This window comes from Fundulus heteroclitus, chromosome 8, assembly GCF_011125445.2.
Source record: "Fundulus heteroclitus isolate FHET01 chromosome 8, MU-UCD_Fhet_4.1, whole genome shotgun sequence".
NCBI lineage: Eukaryota > Metazoa > Chordata > Actinopteri > Cyprinodontiformes > Fundulidae > Fundulus > Fundulus heteroclitus.
This window is the reverse complement of record NC_046368.1, coordinates 2,946,414-2,957,425: the sequence shown is the minus strand read 5'-3', so window position 1 is coordinate 2,957,425 and position 11,012 is coordinate 2,946,414. Positions and strand designations below refer to the sequence as shown.

General features: G+C 46.6%; 2 protein-coding genes across 2 annotated transcripts in view; one reads left to right on the top strand and one right to left on the bottom strand.

Annotated features, from left to right (window-relative positions):
• fpgs (folylpolyglutamate synthase) overlaps nt 1-4,195 on the bottom strand; it is a 12,024-nt gene extending 7,829 nt beyond the window's left edge. The window contains exons 1-5 of the mRNA XM_012853541.3: nt 4,008-4,195; nt 2,875-3,003; nt 2,742-2,795; nt 2,571-2,635; nt 1,592-1,706 (exon numbers count right to left, since the gene is read on the bottom strand). Of these exons, the coding sequence (XP_012708995.2) occupies nt 1,592-1,706; nt 2,571-2,635; nt 2,742-2,795; nt 2,875-3,003; nt 4,008-4,151 (507 nt within the window). The 5' untranslated portion in view covers nt 4,152-4,195. The remainder of the gene's footprint in view (nt 1-1,591; nt 1,707-2,570; nt 2,636-2,741; nt 2,796-2,874; nt 3,004-4,007) is intronic.
• Nucleotides 4,196-5,191: 996 nt separating this feature from the next.
• Nucleotides 5,192-9,779, top strand: cdk9 (cyclin-dependent kinase 9 (CDC2-related kinase)). Its single transcript, XM_012853540.3, has 7 exons — nt 5,192-5,311; nt 5,460-5,573; nt 6,450-6,531; nt 7,156-7,246; nt 7,322-7,488; nt 7,566-7,737; nt 8,962-9,779. Exons 1-7 carry the CDS (start codon nt 5,271-5,273, stop codon nt 9,474-9,476), a joined length of 1,182 nt encoding a protein of 393 aa, XP_012708994.2. The 5' UTR covers nt 5,192-5,270; the 3' UTR covers nt 9,477-9,779.
• The last annotated feature ends 1,233 nt before the right edge of the window (nt 9,780-11,012 follow it).

The window sequence follows — 11,012 nt, the reverse complement described above, 5'->3', positions numbered from 1 at the left end:
ACCATATTTTATGTGCAGCTCTGCCTGGACATTTTATGATATTGCTGAATGATTATGCTAAATGATAAAGAACACAAACACAGAATTCAAATTAAATCTTTATTTAACCAACTTTTTTAACCATAACAGATTTTTTTTTTAAAGCAAAATAACTTAAGAGACCTGAGTTATGTTATTAAATACTGACAAAGAATAAACTAAAGTGACCAGAAAAGTGACCAAAATAAATATACCAAATAAATAAATAAAATAGCCTATTTAGGTGGGAATAGTACACTAGTTACTCCTCAGGTTTCATAACAGAGGCTGACGCAGCGCTGAGGTCAGAGGTCGTGGCGTGTACACTGCAAAAACAGAACTAAAAATAAGTCAATTCTTCTTGAAATGAGTGTATTTGTCCTTGATTTGAGCAGGTAAATAAGATGATTTGCCAATGGAATCAGATTTTTCCACTTAAAATAGGAACAGTTCATCTCCATAATCTTATTTCAAGTGCAGGATGTCTAATTTTCTAATTTTAGGGGCAAAAATACTCATTCCATTGGCAGATAATCTTATTTTCTGGCTCAAATTAAGGACGAATAGACTAACTTTAAGAACATTTTACCTGTTTTTAGATCCGTTTTTGCAGTGTCAGCCCTGCGCTGCTGCAGAAGTGAGCGGCGTACGTGATGAAACAAGCTGGTTGCGTTACCAGACTTTGTTTTTACCGGTTCCTTGCAGGTTTTACAAATCACTGATTTATTTCTGTCAGACTGGTGAACTAGTAAAACCCCGTTTTGGGACAATTTCCTCCGCCGCTCCTTGCTGCGACATATTCACCTGCTCTTTGTTGTGGTTTGAGAGGGCGGGGCTTAGTGACGGCGTGCCTGGGTCCGCCATTACGATTGGTCGAGAGAAAGTAGAGACTGTAGCATCAACTAATATGATAGGCTGAAAGGAAGGAAGGAAAACTCTCTATCGAACTTTTATCGACCCTTTTTTTTTTCTATTGCGCCACACGTCTATCGATCGATATATATTAATTTTGAATTATCGTCCAGCCCTAATACAGTGGTGGTTTAGCTGAATCACCTCCTCAGCGTGTGGTCACGTTCTACAGAGTCCCAGCGGTGAGCCGGTTATCTGCTCAGTGCTGAGGAGCTGCAGGTCTGCTGAAGGACCGAAGGTCTCCAATCAGCGTGGATCACACGGCCGTCACGCTCACATCAGGAGACGCCTGGGCCTTAATCACAGACGTCAGGACAGACGCTACGCTGCCGCCTGGTCACATGACCTGCAGCCGCCTGGTCACATGACCTGACGCCACGGTCAGAAATACAAAACTCTGCTTTGGTTCCTATTTTAACGCATCCCGGTCAGAACCTCGGTCGGTTCTGGTCTCTGAACGCAGCATCCAGCAGCTTTAGCTCGATGCACTTTATTCCAGATCAGATGAAAGTTCTGGCCAGAAGAGAACCTCTGGAAAAGCGCCTGCTGCTCATTTTAAATCTGCTCAGATGGAAAAGGTCCAAAGTCAGACCTGAGAGAAAACCAGGAGCCGGTTTGGACCTGATGGTTCTGACGAGAACAATCCCCCCCCCGGTCTCACCTTGGTCTCGTCCAGCCGTCCGTAAACCTGCCAGAAGTATTTGGTGAAGAGGTCCTTGCTGATTGGCCGCCCGTCGATCCGGATCCTCTCCCTGACCTGGACCAGGTGTGGCGAGCTGCAGCCGGGACGCAGACAGAAGCAGGTTAGATCCTCCAATCAGACGCTTCCGTCCGCCACCACCACCAGAACAGGCCAGAACCTGCAGAACCCTACGCTCATCTAGCCGTTCCACCAGAACCGCGACGGTCAGCCTGCGCGGTTCAGCTGGAAAACACACCGGTTCCATCATCGTCTACGGCTTTGGACCGGTACTGAAGAACCTTTGGGTTCTGTTTCAGAGTACAGCTGGACCAGGAGCCCCCCCCCTGCTGTGCAGCATGGTGGTGGCAGCATCATGCTGTGGTTAGCCTGAGGGAAAATCCAGTTTCCCTATTAAATAAATCAGCAGCTTATTCTACCAGTCAACCCTGAGGTCCAATCAGCATTCAGGGATTCGTCATGTGACTTTAAACTCCTGGTCTGATTGGGTACGGAGGAGGGTCTGGGACCAGGAGTTCATTTTACATCCTGACCGGCAGAACCCGTTTCCTCCTAAAACCCGGCCGCAGCAGCAGAACATCCCAGCCGGCCCGCTTCGGTTCTGAGAATCAGGAACCCAGCTGGGCCGTGGTTCTGGCCGTCCAGCAGACGTGTCCTGACCCAGCAGGGATCGTGTGCAGTTGGTCCCAGACCCGGTCTCTGGCCCGGTCCCCCAGACCCGTTCTCTGGCCCGGTCCCCCAGACCCGGTCTCTGGCCCGGTCCCCCAGACCCGGTCCCTGGCCCGGTCCCCCAGACCCGGTCCCTGGCCCGGTTCCCCAGACCCGGTCTCTGGCCCGGTTCCCCAGACCCGTTCTCTGGCCCGGTTCCCAGACCCGGTCTCTGGCCCGGTTCCCCAGACCCGGTCTCTGGCCCGGTTCCTCCGGTGCGTGAAGGACTCGCCTGTAGAATCCGGTCCGGAAGCCGTAGGTTCTGAGGATCTGTTCTGTGAAAGCACACGTGGATCCCTGGAAGACAGAACCGCTCGGGTCAAACTTGTTTACCCACTGGTTGCGCAACGGGCTGCTCCTCTGAGCCGTAAAAATGGTGTACCGGCCCTTTAAGGCCACTCACCTTGCCCTTTGTTCCCGTCACGTGAATGATGTTGAGATGATCGAGCTGCTCCACCTGAAACACACACAGGTGAGCATAAGAGAAACAACAACAACAGCAGCAGAGGCGGTTCTGGTCGGCCCGTCGGACTCACCATGAGCCCGGCCCGCTCCAGGAAGCCCGTCATGGCCTCCAGCTGCACCTGAGGGTGGCTCCTCCCCCTGCGCACCTGCTCCAGCGCGCTGGCGTTGGTCTGCAGCGTGTTCAGGGTGCAGATTGCGTCCTGGGACAGGAAGCCGAGACGATTAGCGCCACTTAGAACCAGACAGGCGTCCCGGGTCAGAACCAGCGTCCCGGGTCAGAACCAGCGTCCCGGGTCAGAACCAGCGCCCCCCCCGGTCCGTTTCTGGGTCACAGAACCATGTTGGAACGACCCGCTGACCCCAGGGGCGCTGCAGCAGGTCCAGACGGCCAAAGTGCTGACAGAGAGAAACGGTATCGACCCGATACGACCCGGATCAATAGGAACCGCTCTGCTTGTTTACTCCTTTCGTTTAGGAGATTTAAAAACATCAGGTCCACCTTAAAAGAGCCGAGAAACTTTCAAAATAAAAGTTCTAAATCCTTCAGCCAATCACAGGCCCGGCTGCAGAATCAGAACCAGGCAGCGGTACCGACACGTTCCACTGGAACCTGCAGAGGATGGACCTCCTGGACCAGGAGAACTCTGGAGGAGTCAGAACGGCCTAGTCAAAGTCCAGACTGCAACCCAACTGAGGCGAACCTTCAGAACCGATGTTCTCAAAAGTTCTCCAGCCAGTCTGAGTTTAAATCATTAGAACTTGATCCAGAGCGGAGGTCCAATCAGAACCGAGTCCGTATTGTTCTAAAGCAGTGGTCGTTGAGGTCCGGTGGTCCCCTGGTCCAACACACCTGACTGGCTCCTCGGTCAGGTTCTGTCAGGTTCTCCAGAGTTCTGCTGAGGACCTGACTGGTGGACCCAGGTGTGTTGAAGCGGAGCAACACCGAACCTGCAGGACCAGCTGCTTCTAAAAACCCAATCTGGGTGCACACGTGGTACCGGTGACCCGGTCCCTCTGCAGGAACCGTCCCAGCTGACGCCACCTGGTCTCGCGCTGCAGCAGGTGTGCCGGCAGCCATGTTTGGACCTCCACCTCCAGCCCAAAGTTACGGTTCGGGTTCAAACTTGTCAGACCGACGCTGCCCGGTCTGCGCCGGTTCTGCTAGCGGGTTAGCAGCCGCCGCTGGAGCCGTGTGGCCGCCTACCTGGTACTCCATGCCGGGGATGTGAGGAGCCGTCTGGGTGCTGTGGAACCGGACTGCCAGGCCCGCCAACCGGAACACGGAGTCCCGCTCTCTGAGCAGCAGCCCGCCGCGCGGCCGCAGCACGCGACACAGACGCGCCATCATGAGGCGGCGACGATCAGAGGAAGCCGACCAAATATGGGAGGTTCTTTTCATTAACGCGATGACGTCACGGCACGCCCCCTGCACAACTTCTAGGAACGTAAAAAAAAAAAAAATACGTTAGTGTTTTATAAAAATATATTTAAAAAATAAAAAATAAACGCATAAGAATAAATGTATGGATGAAGTAAATATAAATATTGTAATAAAAACATAATTGATAAAAATGAAATGAAACAATAAACAGATAAATAATTGCTAAAGAACAACTGGATTAAGTAAATTGTAATACAGTAATGACAAAAATAGATTTGATTAAAGTGGTGTAAATACATATTTTTTAAACATATATATAATTAATAAATTAATTAAAAGAATAAAAAATATCGATAAACTAATGGATGGATGAAAAATAAAAAAATAGTAATATTATACATTTATGGGAAATAAAAAATATGTATTGGTCAATAATAAATACATAAATAGAAAATGTGGGAAATTTATTCATAAATCAATTTGGTATTTTCAATTATTACTTTTTTAACTAATTTAGAGAGTTTTTTTCTTTTACTTTGACAGAAAAACATAAAGTACAGGGGTTAGTCAAAAATTATCCAATCCAATTATCACCTCAACTCTCAAAAACCTACAACACAGCTTAAGGGTTGATTCCTCACCTCCATGCAGGTGATCAAAACATCGTTCCTGTAAACCAGGCCAATAACGACCATAACAATAATCAATAAAGTCTATTCTATCTTATCTCTTATCTTAACGACTCCTCATTGCAGAGGCGCGGACCTGTTTCGGTTCAATTTGCATGTTATCTAAGCCATAAAAGGCCTTTTTGGGCAGTAACTATAAAGCTTGGAACTCAACATTACTCCTGACATTTGAATTGAGAAAGCTTTCTGGATGGGAAGCGAAACGTCTTCAAACTTTGGGGAAAATGTCCAGTTGTTTTGTTTTTTAACTTTTGTTGGAGCAAGTAAAGAAGGGATTTTTTTGTCAACATTTTGTAGTTCCAGCCTTTGTCCGCTTGGTGGCGGGAGTCCTCCGGGTCTTTATGTGATCTGCCATTATATCAAAACGAAGAAGACGTTCTTCCGGTGGATTAGCAAAATGCAGCGAGAGAAAACAAGCAACGCCACCGCGGCTGAAAAGTGAGATTTATTCTATTTTAATCTTAAAATTGTCCTGCAGTTATAGTTCTAACTGTTTAACGGAGATGTTGTTTATCGTATCCGGTTCTGTTTTCAACCAAACGCCCCGTAACGAGAGGAAAAAAACGTCTTTTCTGTCCCCATGTAGGCCCGACCGGGAGGCCGCCATCATGTCCAAATACTACGACGGAGTAGAGTTTCCCTTCTGCGACGAGTTCTCCAAGTATGAGAAGATGGCCAAGATCGGACAGGGAACCTTCGGGTGAGAACCTTTTATTTAAGTTATTTTTGGTGTTAGAAATGCGCAGGGCTGCGTCAGGAGGGGCCGCCGCGTTAGCAGGCGAGACAATAACATGATCTCCATACCTGATCGGTCAAAGCCGAGAAGAAGAAGAAGAAGAAGAGGAGGAGGAGGAGGAGGTGTGCATGGGCAGAGAGAAGAAGAAAGGCAAGAGTTTAGGACTAAGAGGGACTTTGAATGTTGGGACCGGGACAGGAGCTGGAGAGATGGCGGCCATGATGCCGAGGAGGGAGGTGGAGATGCTGGAGGCTGAGGAGGTTCACGCTGTTCTGAGATGAAAGGTGTAGGAGGTCAGGAATGTTCTGGAGGTACAGAGTCAGACAGGCTGATGGAGGAAGACCAGAGAGGAGATTCATGGAGGTAGCTAAGGTGGGAGAAGGAGATGCAGAGGATGGAGACACCTGGAAGGGAGACGCTGCTGGAAGGTCACAGATGAGCTGGCTTAGTTACACCTAACTGGATATTTATGTTCAGCTAGATGTGGTCCAGACAAAATTAACTACAAACTACTTACGGGCTGTGTTGACGCGTCATTTCACGCAAAGGATTGTGGGACAACACAGGCTTCCCCCCCAGAAACAGGGACTCTAGCATGGAGGCCAGTTCCTGCAACTTAAGCTTTCAGTCCACTCTAAATATGCAACTTAAGCTGCATAAGAAAATATCCAACACCCAGTTCTTCTTACGGTCGAATGAAATGTTTATTGCTAACAATCCGTACAATTAGCAGGAGAAAGGTAACATTTGTAAGTGCAGGGTCTGGTCCAACAAACTGCTGCTCTGTTTATTGTTACTCCATCGTATTATGAGCTAAACGGGTCTGTGTGTGTCTCACAGGGAGGTCTTCAAAGCCAAACACCGGCAGACCGGGAAGAAGGTGGCGCTGAAGAAAGTTCTGATGGAGAACGAGAAGGAAGGGGTAAGGAACCGCAGTCCACCGTGGTTCTGATGGGCCTGAGGGAAGGAGTCGGGTCAGAACGTCTCCACGGCTGCAGCTCGGCGGGATGTTCTGGTCCGTCGGAACGTCTTGAGTCCTGGACCAGTTGGTTCTGATCCAAACGACGGGCAGCTGGAGACATCGGTGCTGGTTCTGGTTAACCCAGCAGCACCAGAACAGCAGGAGAGTTCTGGTTTGTTTAGCTGCTGGATCCTCGAGGTCCACCATCCTCCTACAGAACCGGACCATGGAGTTCTGGTCCGGGTTCGTCTCCCAGCTGGCAGGATGCATTATGGGAAGATGGCGACGTGTCGGACCGTGTTCTGGTTCTGGTGGGGAAACCTCGGGTCTGACCCACAGCACCGGATAGCAGCCTCTCTGGGTCACGGTTCTGCTGAATGTTCTCCTTCTGTCAGAACTGGACCCGGTTCTGGTCTCTGACGTTTGGATCAGAACCACTTTAGACTAGGAGGGTGAAAGCTTCTGGACCACAGCAGACCTGCAGAGCGGGCCGTGGAGGTTCTGGTTGTTAAGGGAAGCGGGTCTAGAGTCAGGGTTGCCGGTCCGATTCCGTTCAGAACCTGTCCCCCCCCCCCCCCCCTGCAGTTCCCGATCACCGCCCTGCGAGAGATCAAGATCCTGCAGCTGCTGAAGCACGAGAACGTGGTCAACCTGATCGAGATCTGCAGAACCAAAGGTTGGTGGGGAGCCCGGTTGGGTCGCGGCGGGACCAGCAGGTTCTGTGGCTGACCCGGTTGCTGTGTGTGGGAAGCGACCCAGTTCAACAGGTACAAAGGCAGCATCTACCTGGTGTTCGACTTCTGCGAGCACGACCTGGCCGGCCTGCTGAGCAACGCCAACGTCAAGTTCACGCTGGCCGAGATCAAGAAGGTCATGCAGATGCTGCTCAACGGCCTCTACTACATCCACAGGAACAAGGTGAGACCACCGGCACCGGAACCGCCCGGTCCAAACCGCCGGGTTCTGCTCACCCCGGGTTCTGCTCCCCCCCACAGATCCTGCACAGAGACATGAAGGCGGCCAACGTTCTCATCACCAGAGACGGCGTCCTGAAGCTGGCCGACTTCGGCCTGGCCCGCGCCTTCAGCCTGGCCAAGAACAGCCAGGGGAACCGCTACACCAACCGGGTCGTCACGCTGTGGTACCGCCCGCCGGAGCTGCTGCTGGGTAGGACACGCCGCGCCGGTCCGCTTGAGTTCTGCTGGGTTCTTAGTGGAGATGGTGGAAAAATTATCATTTTTTAAGACTAATTTGTGAAAACGTTTGTCGGTTCTGATAAAACGAGGCGCCGACCCGATCAGAAACCAGCGACCTGCAGCAGCTGGGAAATATTTACTGGAAATTTAATTCAAATTTTATTTATGCAGTTCATGAAACGTCATCTCAAGTCAGACATAAAATGATTTGTAGATGATAATGTGAATTATTTCTGAATAATTACTAATAAAAACTTTACATTATGAATCATCAAAACTAATTAAAAAAAAAATGTGAAAACAATAATAAAGTATTATTATTGTTGTGTACATATTATTTGAATTAGCTTTTATGATACTGTAATTTTCCTAGCTAATAAAATACTTTATTAGTATTTAACAAAACTCAGTATTTTACTGATGTCATTAATCTACCAATTTCATAATAATGCATTTTTTTATTATCTAATTTTTAATTGATAAAAACATTATTATGTAGCTTTTTACATGAACATTTCATTTCTTCATATAATATAATAACAATAATAATAATAATTATTATTATTTGTTATTTTGTAATTTTTATTAAAGATACCCATTAGCTGTTGCCATGGCAAACAGCTACTCTTCCTGGGGTCCACATTAAAAACATACAATACAAAGCATAAGTCACAAATATTACATTTATTATATTTCTCAACACACCGCAGTTTAGAAATTATCAGAAAATGCACAAAATAACAAGTAAAATAAAACAGACAATAAAACTGATTTTATTATCAATAATAATAATAAGCATATTAATTATTATAAGTTATTGTTGTTTACATATTTTTTATTTAAAGTAGTTTTCATGACTGTCATTTTTCTAGATATAAATAATAAATATATTAGTATTAAACAAGACTCAGTATTTTAACAATATAATTAATACATCCATGTTTCATAATGAAAATTTTTCTATTCTATAATTGTTTTTTGGCAAAACAGTTATGTTGGTTTTTACATGAACATTTTTCATTTCTTCATATTTCTCAATAATAATAATAATAATAATATATGTTCAGTATTTTTATTTTCTTTTATGCAGTTTGTAATGTAATATTTTTCCGATAATGATAATTAAATGATTGTAATAAAGCCAGTTCAGCACGTGGCCAGCAGGGGGCGCTCTAACGGCTGCGTGTGTCTCCAGGGGAGCGTGACTACGGGCCGCCCATCGACCTGTGGGGGGCGGGCTGCATCATGGCGGAGATGTGGACCAGGAGTCCCATCATGCAGGGCAACACGGAGCAGCACCAGCTGACCCTCATCAGCCAGCTGTGCGGCTCCATCACCTCCGAGGTGTGGCCCTCCGTCGACAAGAAGTACGAGCTCTACCAGAAGATGGAGCTGCCCAAGGGCCAGAAGAGGAAGGTGAAGGACCGCCTCAAGGCCTACGTCAAGGACCCCTACGCTCTGGACCTCATCGACAAGCTGCTGGTTCTGGACCCGGCCCAGCGGGTCGACAGCGACGACGCCCTCAACCACGACTTCTTCTGGTCCGACCCCATGCCCTCGGACCTGAAGAACATGCTGTCCACGCACAACACCTCCATGTTCGAGTACCTGGCCCCGCCCCGCCGTAGAGGTCACATGCCCCAGCAGCCGCCCAATCAGAACCGGAACCCGGCCACCACCAGTCAGACCGAGTTCGATCGGGTCTTCTAGGGCCCGGCTGAGACGTTAAGAGACTTCTCCTGCAGGAGCTTCCTGCCTGCTCCAGGTTAGACAGAACGCAGGATGTTTGGTTCTGCTGAGGGTTCTGCTGAGGGTTCTGCTGAGGGTTCTGCTGAGGGTTCTGCATCGGCCTCCACCCTGAAGATGTCAGTGATGTTCATGTTCAGGCAGATCAACACGGGTCAGTGTGTTCTGATGTTTGATTTTAGACGGTTCTGTCCAGGTTATTTATAGGAATGAGTGAACGGTCCACTGAGCCAGAACCAACACACAATAAAGAACTTTTTTTATAAACTTTGTTTGTGTTCATCAGAGGAACCACAGAGGAACCTTCAGGAACCTCAGAGCTCCGACCTCAGCTTCAGAGCGACTCAGAACCAAATGCTCGTCGCTAGGGGTGACGCTGTCTTTTAAGAGCTCTGATTGGTTAATACAAAAAACTGGAACAAACAATCCAAATTGATCAAAGGAGATAAATTAAACGATTAGACAGGATGAAGAAATGTGGAACATGGTTATTAAACTGCTAACTTTACATCCTCATGTTTGCTAACCTGGCCAATCAGATTAATAACGTCCAGCTCTCTAGTTCTCCACATCATTAACCTGGTTCTGGTTCCAAAGTGTGGCCCAAAATGATTTCTCATTTATTACTCAGAGTTCTGCATTCGTTTTAGTTTTTTTAGTAAATACAATTACAAATGTCTGGCAACGTTTACCCAAGAGAAAACCTAATATAGCGAGGATGACCCATGTTGCTGCGCTACAATTAAAACAACTAATTACCTAAAACACGTTGAAGACTGTCTTATAACACAATCGTCAAAAGACACATTTTGTTTTTGATATACAAAAATTAACTTTTCTTGATAAATCTATTTTGTTATTTTCAGCAAAACGTTTTTTACAATATTGAGAAGAATTTTTTTAGATTTCTATCTGAAGGAAATTTAATTTTCTTTGGCCCCCTAAGTGCTTTATAATTTATGATTATTCCCCACATGGCAAAAAGTTTGGACACCACTGCTCTATAGAGTGGATTTTATAGTACTTTCTCTAGAGTCTATTTTAGGATGTATTTTTCTGTTCGTTATTGAGAGCAGTTTCTGTAAATATAAAAATTCTCAGTACTATATTCGTTGTACATTTTTCTACTTTTTACTCATGATTATTCAATATTTATCAATAAAATTCCTAGAGCCGCGCCTTTAACCCGTCCTCCAACTGAAACTAATTAATTTCCCTCTATTGGGATGGTAACTTATTTTAAATACATGTTAATAATTGTTTGATTGTTAAAGAAGTTTTTGTGCTTATTTCCTTCTGTGTTCAGGTGGTGGAACAGCCAATCAGCTCTCTCTGTTCAGGTGGATCAGCCAATCAGCTCTCTCTGTTTTTCTCCATCTTCCTGCTTTAGACTGAGGTTCTAAAAGTTCTAACATTTATTTCACTTTAGAAACTCTCTGGAGGCCTAAGATGGTTTATAAATAACTTATTTTACGGAGGTTAAATTCTTAGCGGTCCTTT

Bases quoted from the DNA above. Each gene is read 5' to 3' on its own strand.
- cdk9 (XM_012853540.3), top strand. From the start codon at position 5,271: ATGCAGCGAGAGAAAACAAGCAACGCCACCGCGGCTGAAAA. The intron at 5,312-5,459 runs GTGAGATTTATT...GTCCCCATGTAG, and splicing joins AACGCCACCGCGGCTGAAAA to GCCCGACCGGGAGGCCGCCA. The intron at 7,738-8,961 runs GTAGGACACGCC...GTGTGTCTCCAG, and splicing joins CCCGCCGGAGCTGCTGCTGG to GGGAGCGTGACTACGGGCCG.